This window comes from Ipomoea nil, unplaced genomic scaffold (assembly GCF_001879475.1).
Source record: "Ipomoea nil cultivar Tokyo-kokei standard unplaced genomic scaffold, Asagao_1.1 scaffold0317, whole genome shotgun sequence".
NCBI lineage: Eukaryota > Viridiplantae > Streptophyta > Magnoliopsida > Solanales > Convolvulaceae > Ipomoea > Ipomoea nil.
The window spans coordinates 7,341,911-7,363,813 of NW_017616745.1; the positions used below are offsets into that span (position 1 = coordinate 7,341,911).

General features: G+C 39.6%; 2 protein-coding genes across 2 annotated transcripts; both read left to right on the forward strand.

Annotated features, from left to right (window-relative positions):
* The first annotated feature begins 641 nt into the window (after nucleotides 1-641).
* Nucleotides 642-4,734, forward strand: LOC109166947. Its single transcript, XM_019315856.1, has 4 exons — nucleotides 642-695; nucleotides 859-2,688; nucleotides 4,112-4,318; nucleotides 4,408-4,734. The coding sequence occupies exons 1-4, from the start codon at nucleotides 642-644 to the stop codon at nucleotides 4,732-4,734; spliced, it is 2,418 nt and encodes an 805-aa protein (XP_019171401.1).
* A 6,356-nt stretch (nucleotides 4,735-11,090) lies between these two features.
* Nucleotides 11,091-17,933, forward strand: LOC109165104 (phospholipase A1-IIalpha-like). Its single transcript, XM_019313726.1, has 4 exons — nucleotides 11,091-11,366; nucleotides 11,498-11,659; nucleotides 16,815-16,995; nucleotides 17,120-17,933. The coding sequence occupies exons 1-4, from the start codon at nucleotides 11,128-11,130 to the stop codon at nucleotides 17,747-17,749; spliced, it is 1,212 nt and encodes a 403-aa protein (XP_019169271.1). The 5' UTR covers nucleotides 11,091-11,127; the 3' UTR covers nucleotides 17,750-17,933.
* Nucleotides 17,934-21,903: the final 3,970 nt, after the last annotated feature.

Below are 21,903 nucleotides of genomic sequence, written 5' to 3' on the forward strand. Positions count from 1 at the left end.
CGTAGAAGGAAAAATTATATTCCTAGATTAAAAGATGATATGGGTGCATGGGTGGAGGGGGATAATATGAAGAAAGTTGTCTTAGAATATTATGCTACTATTTTTACATCATCAAACACTGAATGTGAGGATCCCATGTTTGATAATTTTGCCCCCCGTGTGACTAGTGAGCAGAACACTAAGCTCCTCCGCCAGTTTGAGATAGAAGAGGTCAAGTGTGCTTTATTTGCAATGTTCCCTGACAAAGCACCAGGACCGGATGGTATGAATCTGGATTTTACCAGGAATATTGGGATATTGTGGGGGGAGATGTGTCTAAATTTATTGTGGATTGCTTGAACTCAGGCTCGTTGCCTGAAGGATTGAATGATACTAATGTGGTCTTAATCCCGAAGAAAGATGTGCCTGAGACAGTAGCTGATATGAGACCAATAGCTCTAAGTAATGTTCTGTATAGGATCATGTCAAAGGTAATAGCCAACAGGATGAAACCGCTCATGGGGAACCTCATATCTGAGGCCCAAAGTGCTTTTATCCCTGGGAGACTTATTACTGATAATATTTTAATAGCTGCGGAGGTGGGGCATTACTTGAATAGAAAATAGTGTGGAAGGAGGGGGTGGGCAGCGTTGAAATTGGATATGGCCAAGGCGTATGATAGGATGGAATGGCAGTTCCTGAGACGGATGTTGGAGGTAATGGGTTTTGAGGACCGGTGGATTAATTTGTTAATGCAGTGTGTTACTACTGTCCAGTATAACATCTTAATTAATGGTGTTCATAGTGGAGGTGTAACGCCAACCAGGGGGTTGCGGCAGGGGGATCCTTTGTCCCCATATTTATTCCTCATATGTGCAGAAGGGTTATCTGTGTTATTGCAAAGAGCGCAAATGTCTGGCTCAATACATGGCTGTAGGGTTGCTAGGGGAGCCCCGCAGATATCACATCTATTTTTTTGCAGATGATAGCCTATTATTTTTTAGAGCAGATGGGGAGGAGGCGGGAGTAATTAAACAGTGTCTGGGACGATATGAGGAGCTCTCAGGACAAAAGGTAAATTATCACAAGTCCAGTGTCTGTTTTAGCAAAAATACCGGTGTGGATGATAGGGAAGAGGTGGCGATTTGCTTGCAGGTAGACCAGGCACCCAATTTTGGGAAATATCTGGGACTACCATCTTTTGTGGGGAGGAACAAGAGGGCAGTGTTCTCATATATTGAGGATAAGATAAAACAGAGAATAAGCTCATGGAACAAGAAATTTCTGACGCAGGCAGGAAAGGAGATTTTATTGAAAAGCGTGGCACAATCTATGCCTACCTTTTCAATGAGTGTCTTTTTGATCCCGGGCTCAGTATGTTTATCAATCCAGAGAACAATGAACAAGTATTGGTGGGGCACTGGTATGGATAGAGGAATACACTGGAAAGCCTGGGATAAGTTAAGCATCCCAAAGAAATATGGAGGAATGGGATTCAAAGATCTCAGGAATTTTAATTTAGCAATGTTGGGAAAACAGGCATGGCGCCTACTCACAAGTCCAGACACACTTGTTGCAAAAGTCTATAAGGCAAGGTACTATCCTAATACCACTTTTATTGATGCCAAAGTAGGAGGATGCCCGAGCCACTCATGGAGAAGTATTATGGCAGCTCATGACATGGTGGTGGCACGGGTGCGCAGGAGGATAGGGGATGGTAAAACAACACTGATTTGGGGACACCCATGGTTGCCTGATAATCCTAGCCCGTTGGTGCAGACTGATATGCCTGTAGAGCTCAGGCACGCTAAAGTGGTAGGTTTAATAGATGAGCAAACTGCTACCTGGGACCCGCATATTTTAGCAGATTTATTTGAGGAGGAAGATGTGAGTAGAATATTGAGGATACCTGTTAGTCCAGGATATGAGGACTCATGGTATTGGCCTGATGACCCCAATGGGATATACACAGTTAAAAATGCCTACAGACACATTATGGGAATTTATGATCACTTGCCTGGGAGTTTTGAGAAATGGACTAAAATGTGGGGAATGAAAATACCCCCAAAATGGAAGACTTTTTTGTGGAGAGCAGTTTGTGATATTCTTCCAACAACTAACAACTTGATTATAAAGAGGGTGGAGGTGGATCCCACATGCCAAATGTGTGGGATAGAGCATGAGAATGTTATGCATACATTCATCAATTGTGATTATTCTAGACATGTTTGGAATATTTCAGGATTGCCAATAACAAATATTGTTGTCAACTCATTCCCCGAGTGGCTAACAATTGTGCTTACAATGTTCACAGAGGACCAAAGTGCAGCGGTGGTGGCTTTGCTTTATTGCTTATGGAGATGCAGGAATTCAGCGGTATGGGACGGCACACTGCCGCGACCTACCACGGCTTGGAGACAGGCCACGGCGGCGCTGCACTCCTACCGGCAGGTGGTGTGCCGTGGCACGGCGGCCCCCACGGTGGCTACGGCGGATGGCGACACCGACACCACCCCACGGTGCTATGTGGATGCGGGGTATCGGGAGGACACGGGGGAAGCTACGTATGGTATTGTGCTGCTGTCTCCGGAGAGATCTTTTATTGCGGCAAAAAATGGGAGACTATCGAATTGTTTGTCACCATTCATGGCGGAGGCACTGGCATGCAAGGAAGCTCTATCCTGGCTTTTGGAGAAGAATATAACAACGGTAATGATTCAAACAGATTGTTTACAGCTGAGAAATGCGATACGGCAGAATACAACTATCATAATGTCTTATGTTGGAGTAGTAGTTGACCAGTGTAGGACTTTAGCTTCGTCTTTTAATTATGTCTTGTTTAATCATGTTTCTAGGCAGATTAATGCGCATGCGCACACGTTAGCTTCGTTAGCTTTTATTCAGGATCAGGCTATGTACTGGGATTTATCCCTCCAGACTGCATTGCAGCTTTGATTCATTAATACAATTATTCATTGGTTGGCTTTCAAAAAATTAATTAAATCGATGTTTAACTTCAGTTACGAACGTGGATAATAAACTAATAACTTATAAACAGTTATATATATATATATATATATATATATATATATATATATATATATATATGCATGCAGCTCATGGATATAATAAATTGAATTGAATATGTATGCAGCTCATGGATATATTAATCAAAAACTTAGCTTGAATACAATCACGTGTTAATAATATTTTAAATTAGTAAATATTATAATATATAATTACAATATTAACCCAATGAATTAGTATATCTACAAAACTACAAATCTAATAAAAGCGAATAAAGTTAGATATGAAAATTAAAAAATGTTGGTGTAATTGTTTGTTGAAATAAATGAATTATATTATTTTGATTTTAGTATTTTTTTAATGATTTTCCTTCTTTACCCTCTATTATATTATTTTATTTTCTTAAATAACCCCACATAACATTACTATAAACTTTAGTAACAGAATATTTCGTTAACTATTTATTATTCTTAACTTATACTCCGTACTCATTAATTTCTATAAGAAAAGTCTTAGGTTCGAACCTCATCCTTATCAGAGTTATCATAATTGTTACACATATATTACAATCGAATATGTTATAATGTATTTTAAAAAATACAATATAAAATTTAACATAAACTTTGGTCAAATAATTAGTCCGACTAAATACATAGCATTCAAATTAAAGTTGGGCATCAAAGATTATAAATCAGGAACTTTGAAAATTATTTTCTTGTATTTTTTTTAAAAGTTAGTTTAAGTTTTTTGTTCTTTTTTTTTTTCGTTTAATTAATCTTCTTTTGATTATTTAGAACAAAACTCAATATTTCAATTATGCTTTGTTGAGTTTGTCTCATGTATGGATTAGGAATATGAGTTTGTCTCATACTGGGAGTAGGAGTGAAACGGGTAGACCCATTGTATAGGAATTAGATGCTTATAAATATATTGGTTGTATTCCTAATGGGTCGTGTCACCACTATCACCATCACTATGAATATAAGAATTGTTTCACTCCCGTGGATGTAGGCACTTTGCCGAACAACGTAAATCTTGCCTTTTTTATCTTTTTTGCCATTATTATTGTTTCTTGTTCTTGTTAATCCCGAAAAATTGATATCAGAGCACTGTTGAGATGGCCAGTTCAAGTACAAAATTCGAGGTATCAAAGTTTGATGGTATAGGGAACTTTGGGTTATGCCGGTCTAGGGTAAATGATTTGTTGGCATATCAGGGCCTTCTGAAAACCTTGAGGGCGGAAAATCCAGCAAATCTGGAAGAGGCTGATTGGAAGGAGTTGAAGAAGCAGGAAGCTACGGACGTGCTACATGTTGGTGATTCTTATTATAGTGAAGGTGATTTTCTAGCAGTTACTAGTAACAAGATCAAACATTGTTTGGACTTGTTGGATATTTCTAGATGCTAGATGAGAAAGTGGTGAGGGGCGCTGTAGTGTTGGACAGCGCGGATATCAGGCGGGGTCGCGGACCTGGTATGGGCCAGTATGGCACTGGCACGGGTCGGGCTTGGCATGAGTCACGACTGATATGGGTTGGGCTTGTCATGAGACATGGACCTGTATGGGCCGGGCTTGGCATGAGTCACGACTGGTATGGGCGGACGCTTCAGGATGAAGCGGTTCATGAACATGCACTGGGAACGTTTGATGCTGCGTTGTGCATGTTGCTAACTAATGGCAATAGCTGGTTAGTGGAGCACTGGGCAAGGCACACGGGTTCAGTGTGACTTTGCAGGGCGCTGTTGTGTTAGGGGCAGCGTGGATACCAGGAGGGGATATGGATCTGGTATGGACCAGGCTTGGCGTGAGTCACGGTTGGTATGTGCTGTGCTAATATGGCTTGTTGTGACGAATTACTTGTGATGAAGCAGTTCGTGAACATGCACGGGAAAACGTTTGATATAAGAAATACAAGTTTTTAACAATTTTGCATACACAGTAATAATAATAAAAACAACTCTAGATGTTTTTATAACTTATAAAAACATCTAGAGTTGTTTTTATTATTATTGTGTATGCAAAATTGTTAAAAACTTGTATATCTTATTTCAAGTTATTTGTAATTAGTATATTTTTCATGTAGTTATGCAAATATATATTAATTTCATATAGGTCCTACTTTTGTTGCTACACCCCGGGCCTATAAAATGATAGGACCGACCTTGGATATTGTTATAATGATATAGTTAAAATTAATTAACAAATTTCTTTAGAAGTTTTCACGCATTGATAAAATTCTGAGTATAATGTGTAAACTTGTTTAATTGGAACCATGTCAACATTATCAATTCTTTGGACAATGGTCCGATCGTTTAGAGTCTAGTGGTGTAGTTGTATTTCTAATCAACAACTTAGTAGTTAAGTCGCGTAGGTCTGACAATGATATAAGAACAATTTTGTCCGATAAAAAAAATAATAGTACAATATTTGCAAAATAATGTAAAAGTGTACCACTATAGAAATACATACAAAAAATAGTAATACCATAATGACCTAAATCATTTCAATAATACAAAGCATAATTGAAATATTGAGTTTTGTTCTAAATAATCAAAAGAAGATTAATTAAAAGAAAAAAAAAAAAGAACAAAAAACTTAAAACTAACTTTTTTTAAAAAAAAAATGCAAGAAAATGATTTTCAAAGTTCCTGATTTATAATCTTTGATGCTCAACTTTAATTTGAATGCTATGTATTTAGTCGGGCTAATTATTTGACCAAAGTTTATGTTAAATTTTATATTGTATTTTTTAAAATACATTATAACATATTCGATCGTAATATATGTGTAACAATTATGACAATTTTGATTGGGATGATGTTCGAACCTAAGAATTTTCTTATAGAAATTAATGAGTATAAGTTAAGAATAATAAATAATTAGCGGAATATTCCGTTACTAAAGTTTATAGTAATGGAATGCAGGGTTATTTAAGAAAATAAAATAATATAATAGAGGGTAAGGAAAGAAAATCATAAAAAAAATACTAAAATGAAAATAATATGATTCATTCATTTCAACAAATTAAACAATTACACCAACATTTTTTAGTTTCCGTATCTAACTTTATTGGCTTTTATTAGATTTGTAGATTTGTAGATTTGTAGATTTGTAGATATACTAATTAATTGGGTTAATATTGTAATTATATATTAGGAAAAAGTGTCAAATTGGCCCCCTAAGTCGAGTGGATAGTGCAATTGGGTCCCCTAAGTGAAAAAAGCTTCATTCAGGTCCCCTAAACTTGTAAAATTGTTCAATTAAGTCTAGGTTGACTTGCTTATCAAGTTAAACATGTCCTTATTTTATTTTTATTAAAAGTATTATTTATTATAAATTAATTAAAATAATAATAACAATTAACAAATTATTTTGTATTAAAATATTATTTATTATAAATTAATTATAATAATAATAATAATAATAATAATAATAATTAAAAAAAAAAAAAAAAAAAAAAACAGCCGTGGCCGGACGGCTACGGCCGTCTAAGAAAGACGGCCATGGCCGACGAAAGAAGATGGCCAATTTTTTTTGTTCAATTATTATTATAAATTAATTAAAATAATAATAATAATAATAATTTAAAAAAAAAAAAAACTATCGCGGCCGTCTATGAAAGACAACCATGGCCGACGAAAGAAGATGGCCATGTCCGTTTTCTAGATCTAGAAGACGGCCATGACCATCTTCTTTTTCGTCGGCCACATCTATTTTTTTAAAATTATTATTATTATTATTTTAATTAATTTATAATAAATATTTTTTTAATGAAGAATAAATTTTTTTAATTATTATATTTTAATTAATTTATAATAAATAATATTTTTATAAAAATAAAATAAAGACACGTGTCAGCATTGTATGCTTTTAACCTGATAAACAAGTCAACCTGGACTTAATTGAACAATTTAACAGGTTTAGGAGACCTGAATGGAGTTTTTTTCACTTAGGGGACCCAATTGCACTATTCACTCGACTTAGGGGACCAATTTGACACTTTTTCCTATATATTATAATATTTACTAATTTAAAATATTATTAACACGTGATTGTATTCAAGCTAAGTTTTTGATTAATATATCCATGAGCTGCATGCATATATATATATATATATATATATATATATATATATATATATATATATATATATATTCAACTGTTTATAAGTTATTAGTTTATTATCCACGTTCGTAACTGAAGTTAAACATCGATTTAATTAATAGTATGACGACAAAGTTAAACATCGATTTAAGTAATAGTATGATGACAAACTTATATCTCAGCTATGAAATTAAATATAGACTTAATTTCACCGGATGTCCCTTGTTTTTTGTGATAATTTCATATTTAGTCTCAGATTATTATTTTTGTCATTTAACATCCTAGACTATCATATTTTGAAAAGGGCAAAATATGAAAGGGCAATTTTTAATGACACTTTTAAATGACAAAAATAATAGTCCAAAATATGAAAGGGCAATTTGGTCTCTTCACTTATCTCTCTCTCTCTCTTTTTTTTTACATGTTTTGCTCAGATTTTTTTTTAAGAAGGTTTATGAAGATGTACATGTATTGTACATGTGAATTTGATTTTTTTTTTTTTTAAAATATAAGTGAAGAGACTAAATTGTCCTTTTCTAAAATAGACTTTCGCTGAAAGGACTAAAAGTGTCCAAAATATAAAAGTCTGGAATGTTAAATGACAAAAATAATAGTCTGAAACTAATTTTAAAATTCCCACCAAATTAAAGACGAGGGACCTCCACTGAAATTAACCCTTAAATATATATCCCCAACAATTCAACGTGCACTCGATCAATATAATATTTTGTGTATATTTTAAGTTGTGTCTACAAGTTTATATCAAGAATCAATCTAAAATATATTTTCTTTATATTTTTTGTGTCTACAAGTTTATATCAAGAATCAATCTAAAAGATGTGTCAAAAGAGTTCATAAGGCCGGGATAGTTGAGTGGTGAAACATAATCCGTTACTGTTGTAATGAATTTTTCGCAATTATTGTATAACTCAGCTTTCTGCGACAGTTGTGAACCAGCGTTCGTGGAAAGTTTGAGAATCCGCGACCATTTTTATATAAAACAAACGCGGATTGTTTTATTTTTTTATTTTTAAAAAAGAGTTTATTTCATTTTTTGTCATAGATTTATAGGTGACGGTCTACTTTTAAATTTTTTTTTCAGAACATTCATTTTTTGTCATAGTATTATTGTGGTATGACAATTTTTAGTCTTTTATCAAAACAACAGTTTAAATTTCATTAAATTCAGGGCATTTTGATCTTCAATTATGAATTTTTTTTAAAAAAATAGACATAAAAATATAGCGGGTTAACCTGATTTGTATAAAAAAAAAATCGAAATTTCCTTGTATTAAACGGCATTGGGTGTTCATATACTTTCTCAGCCTACTGAAGCCCACCGAGATCGTTTTTCTGCTGAAACGGTCGCGGATACCCTTTTTTTTTTTAGTGCTATTGACCGTGGGTTTAGTATCTGTTCATATGCTTACCCTTTTTTTTTTAGTGCTATTGACCGTGGGTTTAGTATCTGTTCATATGCTTTCTCAGCCTACTGAAGCCCACCGAGTCAATACCGCCTCCACTGAGGCTCAAACCCATGACCTTCCATTTGGGAGAGCACTTCATGCCGCTTGACCACAAGGACATTGGCAATCGCGAATACCCCTTTCAAAAACAAAAAACAAAAAGAAAAAAGAAAAATCACTTCCACTGTGCACGTAGCAATCACAAATCATTTATATCATTAATCACCCACAAAAATCAAACCAAACACGCACAGCTGTAATTTACAAATCTAGAACAACCAAAAAAACAATCAAACAAAATTTATTAAAAGTTTTGTCTTAGAAGCTCATATTCACCTCAAATTTAAGGCAAGAACAGTAGAGAACATGGAAGGAAAAGCAAACCAAACCTAATAACCTAAAACAAAGAACAAAGAAAGGAAAAAAAAAATGCAAGAGCATCGGCCAGTGCACCTTCCTTTGCGATATGGCTTGCTTTCTAGTTAGGATTGTCTTGCACTCAAGATTTACAATTTTAATAATTGGTATCAGAACCAGTAAACTTAATTTGTTAGTTCATCTTTCTGGGTGTTTCATGTTTTTTGAATTCAAGATTGGCATCATATGCATGTTGTGGCTTTAGTATTTTTCTTTATTGTTTTACTTGTGTGGTCTGTCTTACATGTATTTAAGAATTTCAAAATGGATAAAATCTTGAGACCATTTGAGTTAAAAGGGGCTAACTATGCCTATTGGAAAGTTCGCACTAAAATACATATCAAGGCCCAATGACAAAGAGTATGGAAGTCTCAATTAACTGGATGGGAGCATCCCACCAAGGCAGGAGACGCTGAAGGTGATTCTCTTGTGCCAAAATCAGAGAGTGAATGGTCCGAAGCTTAAATTGCATTAGCTAACTATAACAGCAAAGCATTAGATACAATTGTATCTGTAATGCATGAAGATCAGTTCACACTTATTGCTGGTTGTGACTCTGCAAAAGATGCATGTGATACACTTGAGACCACGTATGAAGGAACTGAATCTGTGAAACAATCCAAACTACTATACAGTTGATCTGAATCTGAACAACTCAGATTGAAAGATCAGAGGAAGAAACCATTGTAGAGTTTCACGCATGAGCTGAGTCCAGGAGCTTGCAAATCGAGCTACTATATATCCCTGGTGAACCATTTCCTAAACCAAAACTGGTGAAAGACAAATATTAGGTCCCTACCGCAACGTTTCAGGATGAAAGTAACTGCAATACATGAACATACTGGTTGGGAGAACAAAACTGTAGCACAACTGATGGGAAGTTTAGAAACCAACGAAATGGAGGTACTCCATCCCAGATCAACTAATCAAATCCACTAATCTTAATAACTATTTACCAAACACCCCCTAAATGAAAATATGAATAACTACACACTTAGTGAAAGGTTCCCGTACAGTGAATGCTTCCCGTGCGGATGTGCGGTGGATTAATGTGCGTGAGATTTGTACTCAATGTGCGTGAGTGTTGTGCTTAATGTGCCTGAGATTTGTACTTAATGTGCGTGAATGTGAAAAATGCAGCAGAAAATATTGATGTCAGCTTCTTACCCATCCCCAGTAGCCATTTGCCCCCTCCCTGATGATGATGATGCGGAGGCGAGCTATGGTGGTTAAAAATTATGGGAATAATACAACAGAAATCCACACTTAGCTGCTGTGCAAATTTTACTGTGCGTGTGTCATTTATATAAACATTCAACTGCACTGAAGGTAGCTGATAATCCAGAATCCATGGCCAAATTGAAGGAAGAAGTAACAAGAAGCTTGGGCATTAATGTTCTGCTTCCTTTTGAGCTCGTAATTCTGAAATACGCACGCACATTAAGCACAAATCTCACGCACATTAAACACAATACTCAGGCACATTAAGTACAAAACTCACGCATATTAACATGACGCACATTAAGTACAAATCTTAGGCACATTGAGTACAAATCTCACGCACATTAAGTATAAACCTCACGCACATTAATCCACCGCACACATCCGCACGGGAAGCAACAAATGCACCTGATCCTTTCCCTACACACTTAATTATCAATATATACTAATTAATTGGGTCAATATTGTAATTATATTATAATATTTAGTAATTTAAAATATTATTAACACTACGTGATTGTATTCAAGTTTTGAAAAGAAAAAAACTTATACACAACCACTGCTAGCTGCATGGACACTTATCCAATTCAATTTAATATATCCATCAGCTGCGCATGGATATATATTCAATTCAATTCTGTAGTGGACTCCAAGAACTGACGTGCTCCGTCCAGATACATATATAGAAGAGCAGAAATTAATGAATCTAATTTATTATATTGTTGCCCGCAGATCGATCTGATCTAATCTCAAGCTAAGTGTTAGAATATAAAATGTTGGCTCGTGATGCACGAGGGAAGTGATGAATGGCATGGCTGGTGTATATAAAGAGAGGGAACTGAAGTGTATCATCATCATCACAAGTAAATTAAAAGAAGCTAATAAGCAAGCAAAGAGAGAATTGAATTGAAGATGAGTGGCACAGGCATAGCTGAAAGATGGAAGGTTCTGAGTGGGAGTGAAAACTGGAAAGGGCTTCTGGACCCTTTGGATTCGGATCTCCGCCGCTACCTCATTCACTACACAACCATGAGTGTACCCACAGGAGAAGGTCTCATAACTGACCCAGCTTCCAAAAATATTGGATTGTGCAGATACGCCAGGAGAAACCTCCTCGCCAACACAGGAGTTGTCAAGGGAACCCCCTTCCAGTGAGTATATACTGCAGTTTCATTTCGATATAACAGTTTCATTCTGATCTAAACCCCTTCAATCTTCATAGCTAGCTCAATTAATTAAATTATATTGTTACGTTCTGATCTATTTTCTTAATTTGTTTCAGATATGAAGTGACCAAATACTTGTATGCAACAGCAGGAACCTCAACCGGAGTTACAGGGTATGATGTGAGGCCAGCAAGAGCGGATGCATTGGTAAAGGAAACAAACTGGAATGGGTATGTGGCTGTGGCCACGGATGCTGGGAAAGTTGCTTTGGGACGAAGATTGATACGTTCATTGGCAAAACATATCAGCGAAGGAAGAAGAAGGTGGCAGCAGCCTAGGACTTTTTCAAAATAAATATTTCCTATCTTCTTGTTTGTTAACGTTACTATTAGTTTGTTAACGTTATTATTAGTTTTGCTTCTCCTGCTTTCTAGGATAGGTTCTTTATTTCTTGTATTTAAGTCTCGCCATGCATGGGGGGAGATCATCTTGGATTTTATTTTTTGGCTTTCAAGTATATGAAAGATTGGGAGGAGAAGCACTCCAGAAACGCTTCAGTTCTTTTAACAATCTTGTGTCCACTAGCTATCATTATCCTTTGTTCTCTCTTATCTTTAACCATAGGTAGATCACCAGATTCCCCCGTCCCTCCGGCTCGCCACTCGAGTCCAGTCCGTAGGCCTGTGACGCGATCCAGCCCTGTAACAAATTTGGTATCAGAGGCTATCGTCATGGGCGACAACTCACCGGCTGACTCCCTCACGGCGATTCGCGGGGATGTCCAACACCTCCAGGCTGCGCTCGAGACCATGCGCACTGACCAACTCACAGCGATGGAGGCCATGCGCGCTGACCAAGATGAGCTGCGCCGAATGTTCCGCCAGTTTCTTACCGGAAAAGAGCCGGCCACCGCTTCCAGCAGCCACGCTGCACCCCACACAGGCCCTGAGGCTGCCCAAGTTCCGGCGTCTTCCGGTCTGGCCACCACAGCCCTGCCTAAGTTTACGCGCCTCGAATTTCCCCGCTATGATGGCAGAGATGATCCCATTGGCTGGATGCATCACTGTGAACAATTTTTCAAAGCCCAGAACACGCCGCCGCAAGAGTTCGTCAGCACCGCCGCGTTCCACCTGACGGGTGTCGCCCAGATGTGGCATTTCCGGCTGGAGCTTGAGGAACCAGACATGACATGGCAGCAGTTCAAGCAGCGATGTTTCTTGCGTTTTGGCCCTGGGCTGCGCAGCAACGTTCTGGGATCGCTAGCCAAGCTCAATCAAGACGGGAAGCCGGTTGAGGATTACAACGACGAGTTCCAGTCAATGCTCATGCGCTCCACCACTGTTCGTCGCGACCAAGAGGTCGACTTGTACACTGCCGGCCTCGACGAGTGGCTGAGAATTGATGTCGAAAACCACCGGCCGGCGAACCTGGATATCGCCATGAACTTGGCGCGTTCATATAGCCGACGACAGTCATGTGCTCCGCGCGAGTCTTCGGGATTGCCTCGACGACAATCTAACACCGCCAACCTTTCTTTTTCAGGTACACAGTCGAAGCAGTCCGCGTCCATCTCCTCTGGCCGTCCCTCAGCGACTGCTTCGTTCCCGGCCAGTGTCACTGCCCACTCGCTAGGGAGTCGTTCCGCGTCTTCGTCGGCCAGCGCGCACTCTGTTTCGAACCGGCCCGTCGGCGCGACTCCTCCACCGGAACGACGCCTCTCACGCGCAGAGTATACCCACCGGCGTTCGCGTGGCCTTTGCTACAATTGCGACGAACGGTGGACCCCTGCGCATCAATGCAAGCATTTATTCCTTCTCGTCTTGGATGACACTATTTCAGACGCGGAATGCGACCCTCTTCCGGAGATGGCTACTGACAATCCAGAGATCTCCTTACACGCCATTACAGGTTCTAATCCCGGTCAAACTATGCAGGTGCAAGTATTTCTCGCAGACACGCCTGTCACTGCTTTGATTGACTCGGGCAGTACACATAACTTCATCAGTGAGCATACGGCGAAGTTGCTTGGCCTCCCGGTCACCGAGTGCGTCGGTCTCCAGGTTGCGGTCGCGAATGGCGAACAGATTTCCGGCTCTGGACTGTGCGATAAAGTTCGCGTTGTTAAGGATGGTTTAATATTTTTTATTAGTCCGTATGTTATTCCTTTGGCGGGTTTTGAATTAGTTTTGGGTGTTAAATGGTTGCGGACCTTGGGAGCAATTCTTTGGGATTTCACTGCCCTTACAATGTCCTTTACCGTTAAAGGCAACCCCATCACTTGGCACGGCGAGCTTCTTCGGCCCCATCGCGCGTTGCGCGCGATAAGCACAACGCCGGCCAGGACCGCTTTAGAACATCTTCTCACTGACTATTCTGTGTTATTTCAGGAGCCCACGTCACTTCCTCCGGCTCGCTCTTGTGATCATCGTATTACACTTGCGACTGGGGTGGACCCGGTGGCTGTTCGTCCCTACCGTTACCCGCAGGCACAAAAAGACGAAATAGAGAAACAGTGCGGGGCCATGCTTGAATTGGGCCTTATCCGGCCTAGTCGTTCACCTTATTCGTCGCCCGTGTTGCTTGTCCTTAAACGAGACAAGTCTTGGCGATTTTGTATTGATTACCGGGAACTCAACGCCAAAACAGTTAAAGATAAGTTTCCCATCCCCGTCATTGACGAACTTCTGGACGAGTTGCACGGCTCACGTTTTTTCACCAAATTGGACCTGCGGTCCGGATACCATCAGATTCGCATGCACCCCGATGACGTCGAAAAGACGGCGTTTCGAACGCACCACGGCCATTTCGAGTTCTTGGTAATGCCTTTTGGGTTGTGCAATGCGCCGTCCACTTTCCAGGCGTTGATGAATCAGGTTTTCGGGTCTTTACTCCGTAAATTTGTCCTCGTTTTTTTTGATGATATACTTATCTATAGTAGGACATGGGCTGAGCATTTGCATCATGTTCGGACGGTTTTTGCTTTATTGCATGATAATCATTTACTCCTAAAAAAATCTAAGTGCGTTTTTGGTGAGTCTCAGGTTTGCTATCTGGGTCATGTTATTGCTGCGGACGGCGTTTCAATGGACTCTAATAAAATTAAAGATGTCCTGGAATGGCCGGTGCCGCAGTCTACTCGCGCGTTGCGTGGGTTTTTGGGTTTAGCTGGATTTTACAGGAAATTTATTAAAGATTTCGGCTTAATTGCGGCCCCCCTAACTTCTTTATTAAAATCTAACGCTTTTAGTTGGACCCCTGCAGCGGACGTCGCTTTTGCTAAGCTTAAATCCGCTGTCACGTCGGCACCAGTGCTGCAACTCCCGGACTTTGATGAATTATTTATTGTGGAGTGTGACGCTTCGGGGGTGGGTATTGGGGCGGTTCTGCATCAACTTAATCACCCCATTGCTTTTTTTAGCCGCAAGCTTGCCAATCGACATCATCAGTTAGCGGCCTATGAGAGGGAATTGATTGGCCTCGCTCAGGCAGTGTGTCATTGGCGACACTACCTATGGGGTCGTAGGTTCTTGATCCGCACGGACCATTACAGCCTCAAATTCCTTTTGCAGCAACGTCTCACGACGTCTCCTCAACACCACTGGATTAGCAAGTTATTAGGATACGATTTTGAGGTTGAGTTTCGAGCCGGGCGTTTAAACGCGGTCGCAGACGCGTTGTCCCGCCGTGACGAGGACTCCCCAATGTTGTTTTTCTTGTCCAGTCCTCGTTCCTCGTTGCTGGACTCCATTTCCCGCGAGTTGGACGATTCCCCGGAAGGAAAATCCTTGCTCGATCGTGTGAATGCGGGTTCGGCTGGTGACCGCTGGTCTTTGCGTGATGGAGTCCTCAGGTATAAAGATCGTGTTTATCTACTTCCTACTTCTAACTTTATTCCTGTAATCCTTGCAGGTATTCATGATGCCACGCATGAGGGCGCTCAGAAGACCTTGTTCCGGGTGTCCCGGGAATTCTATTGGCGAGGAATGAAGACCTCTGTTCGGGACTACGTGCGCTCGTGTACTACGTGCCAGCGCAACAAGTGGGAAAACCTGCGACCGGCCGGTCTTCTTCAACCGTTGCCTATTCCGTCACTTGTTTGGAGTGATGTCTCACTAGACTTTGTGGAAGGATTACCGAAGGTACACGGGAAAACTGCTTTATTGGTCGTCGTTGACAGGTTCTCCAAATATGCTCACTTCATTCCGATTTCGCATCCCTTCACGGCGGTTACGGTCGCCACTGTTTTCTTTGCGAACATCGTCAAGTTGCACGGTGTCCCGGAGAGCATGGTTAGCGACCGGGACAAGACTTTTACTTGCGCATTTTGGAAAGAATTGTTCAGACTCAGTGGTGTTACCTTGTCCTTTTCGACCGCATACCACCCGCAAACCGATGGCCAGACGGAGGTGACCAACCGTACGATAGAGATGTACTTGCGTTGCTTCGTGGGCGATCGCCCTCGCCAATGGGTGGAGTGGTTGCCGTGGGCGGAGTTTTGCTACAACACTTCGTTCCACACTTCGATCGGCACGACTCCTTTTCGAGTTGTCTATGGGAGAGATCCTCCCAAACTTCTGTCATATGAACCAGGCGTTTCAAAACTTGAGGCCATAGATGATCACTTACAAAGGCGGGATATGGTTCTGGCCGAAGTTCGTGACCGTTTGCGGCTTGCACAGGCCCGTATGTCCGCTTCTTATAATCATCATCATCGTGAGGTCCACTTCCAGTTAGGCCAGTGGGTCTGGTTACGTCTCCATCCGTATCGCCAACTGTCCGTTCGTCGCCATTTGTTCACTAAGTTGTCCCGATGTACTTCGCTCCCGGTTTTGCTTCGGCCTACCGATGTACTTCGCTCCCGGTTGAATCGTGGAGTGCCTGAGGTTCTGGTCCAGTGGGAGGGTGCCGCGCCTGAGGATTCCTCGTGGGAAACTGTTTCTCATTTCCAGGAATTATTTCCCGATTACAAGCTTGAGGACAAGCTTGATTTGCAGGGAGGGGGTATTGATACGTTCATTGGCAAAACATATCAGCGAAGGAAGAAGAAGGTGGCAGCAGCCTAGGACTTTTTCAAAATAAATATTTCCTATCTTCTTGTTTGTTAACGTTACTATTAGTTTGTTAACGTTATTATTAGTTTTGCTTCTCCTGCTTTCTAGGATAGGTTCTTTATTTCTTGTATTTAAGTCTCGCCATGCATGGGGGGAGATCATCTTGGATTTTATTTTTTGGCTTTCAAGTATATGAAAGATTGGGAGGAGAAGCACTCCAGAAACGCTTCAGTTCTTTTAACAATCTTGTGTCCACTAGCTATCATTATCCTTTGTTCTCTCTTATCTTTAACCATAGGTAGATCACCAGATTCCCCCGTCCCTCCGGCTCGCCACTCGAGTCCAGTCCGTAGGCCTGTGACGCGATCCAGCCCTGTAACAGAGACATTCTGGTTGTTTGGAGGGGAACAATGCGACCCTTAGAGTGGGACTCTAATTTCACATTCTTTTTTACTAAGGCGCCATTAATCTTTGGCGAAAATTCTGAGCCTCTGGTGCATAAGGGTTGGTACGATATGTATACCACCACCAATCTAGATGTCCAACAGACTGCCAGAGATCAGGTATATATATATATATATAATTCTTTCTGCTCTTTGGACTTCAAGTTATATATATATATATATATATATATATATATATATATATATATATATGTTTTTATTTGTTGCCTGCCTGCATATATAGCTTCGTGACGAAGTTGCAAGACTTGTTGAGTTATACAAGAACGAGGAAGTTAGCATAACCGTGACAGGACACAGCTTGGGTTCAGCCATGGCAACACTGAGTGCAACAGACCTGGCTGTCAACTCATTCAACTCAAAAATTCCTGTCACTGCTTTCATGTCTGCAGGTCCCAAAGTAGGGGACGTGAATTTTAAGAATGCTTTTGAAAACCAACAAAATCTCAGAGGCTTGCGAATCACCGATGTCAAAGATATTGTTCCAGAACTTCCGCCACCTGCAATCCCAATTGGAGGCCCCCTACTGCCATTTATACCTTACCAAGTTGTGGGAGAGGTTTTGCTGATTGAATCTAAGAAATCAGAGTTTTTGAAGCCTGATCTCTCGGGTCTTGGCTATCACGATTATAATCTTTATATGCATGGAATTGATGGATTCCAAGGGTCGTCTCAAGGAGGAGGGTTCCAGCCTCACGGGGAGTTTGATATTGCCAAAATTAATAAGTATCAAGATGCTTTGAAAGACGAATATAATATACCCGTGGCCTGGTGGATTGTAAAAGATAAAGGAATGGTTCAACAGGATGACGGGAGTTATATTCTCGATGATCACGAACCGGATGACAGATTTTAAACCGCACCATTTCATTTCATTTCTTTGCTTGCATTGCTTTAATTTGAATAAGACAGCCACCCAGCTATAGCTAGCAGTGTGGCTGAATGCATATGTAACATTTGTTACGTTGTTCACTTGTTTGTAGTTTGCTTGTTTGTTACGTTTTTGAATAAACTCGATCTCCATCAAATTTCTACTTATTTATGAATTGAATTTGCTTTAATTTGAATAAGACAGCCAGCTCTAGCTAGCAGTGTGGTTAATTGAATGCATATGCATATGTAATCTAAGATTTGCTTGTTTAATTTGTTTATGAACAAACCTTCTCCCAAATAGTTGAATCCTCTTCTATAGATCAGAGAAGTAATCTTTCTGTGTTGTTTATTAACAAAATAATGAACACTATTTATACAAGACTATAATAACTAAATACCAATTAAAGATAAGCAAAATTAATAGTGGGAAACACACTAATAACTCTTATTCAAATGGAGATCAGACAGTACAGAAGAATAGAATGACCAAAACATAACAATAGACTATCTTGATCAATATTATGAGACATCCACAATACGTCCCCGCAAGATGGAGGATCCATAAGAGACTCCAATAATCTTGGAGCGAAAACAAAGAAACATATCTCGCCCAAGAGACTTAGTAAGAACATCAGCAATCTGGTCCCGAGTATAAATATGCATGCTTAACACACAAATTGAGAACCATTGAATCAAGCACTCGTTCTCGAACAAAAACGTAATCCAAAACTAAGTATTTCATTAGAGAGTGAAAAACGGGATTTCTCGACACATACGTTGCACCAAGATTATCATAGTACAATATTGGGGCTTTAGTAACTGAACCACCAAGCTCACAAAGAAGATTTTGAACCCAAACAAGTTCACCCAGCTGCTGTATTTGCTAACCCTTGGTATTCAGCTTGCGTGGAAGAACGATAAATTAAACAGTTTTCTGACGAGTGGACTTCCAGGACACAACATATATTAGACCCCAAGTAGATTTCCTGATCTGTTATGGGTTGCTTCAGATTTCCTTGATCTCTGTTAGAGTTTGTGAACTTTTTCTTCTTTCTTTGTTCACAAAACGAGTACAAATTGATATGACGGTGGGCTCTGACAGCGCAGCTGAGACTTCACCGACGTCAACGGAAGAGGCGGCGTCGCCGAAGAAATACGGAGTTACAATGCGTTTGTCTCCGACTGGGCCCTCCGAGACAGATCTTCAGACAAGCTAAGCACAACACTCGAAATTTAACTTAACTTTTTGTTGACTGATTTAACGAAATTTAACAAAGTATTTTTTTAATAAGAGGAAGAAAATTAAATTAGATGGCATTTGTTTTCACTATCTAGTTGGGGCTTGAATTGGAATTAATTTTGTGTTGAATTTTGTTTTGAAGTTCTTGAGGGATTCATTCAGGGTTGTACGAGATTGATGAAGAAACTGCTAAGATGTTGCGCCAGCTTGATCAGATAATGTGTTTAGGTTCAATGGTTGGTGGCAGTTGAAAATTTGTAAAGCGCAGCACACAATGATGTTGAAACTAACGTTGTAACACAAACGATCTGTAACGCAGTTCGGGCAAACAACCCTAATTTGCGAGGCACTTCTCAATTTGAGAACTTGCCTAAATCCAATAAAAGCTCAATATTTAAAGTAGACTGTTTGGAACCTGAGATTACACAATAGAATGATCTTTCCTACCAAACTATTGAAACCTAAACACATGTATTATTTTCTAGGGGAATTTAGTATCCTATTCTCAAAGACTCTCGTACCTCACAAGATTAATGTTGAATGCTTGAGTTCTACAATAAAGGGCAATCCCTATTTATAGTAACTACTCCTAACATATTTGTGAATAACAAAGCTATTCCTAATCAAACTAGAACTAGAAAAACTTCAATAACAATTCCCTCTAGAACTAGTATTCTTCATTAGCTATTCCTCTTATGACTGATATTCCTTTATAGAACTGGAATTCTTTTTGCACAACTTTGACAAAACACTTTGAGTCAACATTCTCCCCCTTTGTCAAATTTTTGGCAAAAACCTTGATTCCATAGAAAGCTTTTGACTTCTGACTCATCTCCTCCTTAATTGATTCCATGTATCTCTGTTATTGGTGAGTGCTATCGTTGAGTATGATTTGTTTTTAAAAAAATTCCCAATTATATCAGCCTATCACATCTAATTTCTCCTCTAATTTATTCTTCCTCTGTTATTACCACCAACGCCTTTGATTTCATCACTTCTCCTCAATCGCGACATCCCGAAGGGAAATTGCACATCGGAGGAGCGCGACGCCAAAGCTCAGACAATCTGCCGAGAATTCTTTTAATCGGAGATGTATTCTGGCCATGCAAACATGAATCCACTGAGATTCCATCAATCGGTCTCTTCTGCCTTACGATCGCATCTAGATTTCCTGACCGAAATTTCGAACGTACTAATTCTGCGCCATCATTAATTTCTGAAAATAGCACAAAATCCGGTGAAAGCTCTTCAAAATGATCTCTAAAATATTCGATCTGATCTTCATGGGATAACCTAGACGAAACTGGAATTTCTCCAATTTCCGGTGACATAATCATCACCGGAAAACGCTCCGTTGCCACCGCCATACCACCCTCGCCCTCTAGGGCTGTCTTGCACAAACAGGTTGGAGGTGGTTCGCGTTCGTCTTGAATATTTTGGTAGGGTTCCTGTGAAATCAGAACAGGGCTCATAATGATCGTTGCAGAGCCATCATCCTTTTCTTCATCTGGTTCTGTTTCTGTTTTGTGATTCTGCATAACAGTAGTCAGAGGTGTTGTAACAGTTGTTTCAACAACTCTGGGACTTTCGTCATCATTAGTGGTTATTCTTGAAATTGTGTCATTAATAACCACATTCATGGATTCCATTGTACTGTCTGCACTGAAAGTCTTACTGTTTGATGAATAACTTGAATAGTCTAGGAATATTTCTTGGTCCCCTTTGATGTCATGAGAATTTATGTGTCCCATATGTTGGTGCCGTGATTGTTTTTGCTTGTTAGTTGTCTGTAAACCAGATAGGTCACCATCCCATGTATAGCATTTGTTTGCGGACCTTTTTCCCATCATGACACATTTGTGATTCTGATTAAACACAGTGCAATTGTCCTTAGAAAATTCTACTTTGAGTTCATCTTCACAAAGCTGACTTATGCTGATTAGATTTGTTTTTAGACTTTGTACTAAAAGGACTTTTGGCAACCTAGGCAGCCCATGGACATTCAAGATGCCGCTTGCAATGATATGGCCTTTTCCCCCATCTCCAAAGGTAATATGTCCTTCATTCTTATACTGAATGTTTTCCAGATTTCCTGGATTTCCTGTCATATGCCTTGAAAACCCGCTGTCAAAATACCATACGTTTTGTTCTTTGCTAGTTTTTGAGGTGTAGGCAACATTATGATCTTTTCTTACCCAGATTTTCATGCTTTGTACTGACCAATCTTTGTTGATTTGTCTGTAATACAGATCATTTTATCTTTTGAAGCAATATGCTTTTATGTGCCCCAGTCTGTGACAGTAATAACATCTGATCCTCCTTCGGTGTTGGAAGTGATGTTGCGACACTTCAGGAATTTTAGAAGAATGACTTTCATTTGATGCTGGATTTGGAGATCTAGGCCTCTCAGTTAGTTCATTGATCTCTTGTAACAGTTTGGCCTCTCTGCCTTTTGACTCCATTAATTCATTCTGAGTATCTTTAAGGCGTTTTTCTCCTCTATCTTTTTCATCTTTTAGAAACTGATTTTCTTCCATGAGATCTAGATTTATTTTGATGATTTGTTCCCATTTGGCATGTAGTTGAGTATATGCCTCTAGTAATTCTTGTATATCTTCTCCGTTGTTATTTTCATGATTTGTGGTGAGTGCTATGAAATTGGTGTTGGTGACTTCTTCACTGTCTGAGTCATCACTTAATGTTGTCATGTATGTCTTGTTCTTCCTTTTAAAGTATGTTGGACATTCTGACTGGATGTGTCCAAACACTTTGCACTCATAGCACTGTATCCCTTCTGTGTTTGATAGTCCTTCTCTTGGAAACTCTATTAGGATCCTGCTAGTAACTTAAGCAGTATGGCTCTGATACCAATTGAAAATTTGTAAAGCGCAGCACAC

Coding starts and splice junctions, on each gene's coding strand:
- LOC109166947 (XM_019315856.1), top strand. CDS start 642: ATGGCCAAGGCGTATGATAGGATGGAATGGCAGTTCCTGAGACGGATG. Junction 2,689..4,111: donor TGGAGAAGAATATAACAACG/GTAATGATTCAA, acceptor AATTGATATCAG/AGCACTGTTGAGATGGCCAG. Junction 4,319..4,407: donor AAGCTACGGACGTGCTACAT/GTTGGTGATTCT, acceptor GGATATTTCTAG/ATGCTAGATGAGAAAGTGGT.
- LOC109165104 (XM_019313726.1), top strand. CDS start 11,128: ATGAGTGGCACAGGCATAGCTGAAAGATGGAAGGTTCTGAGTGGGAGT. Junction 11,367..11,497: donor GTCAAGGGAACCCCCTTCCA/GTGAGTATATAC, acceptor AATTTGTTTCAG/ATATGAAGTGACCAAATACT. Junction 11,660..16,814: donor AAAGTTGCTTTGGGACGAAG/ATTGATACGTTC, acceptor GCCCTGTAACAG/AGACATTCTGGTTGTTTGGA.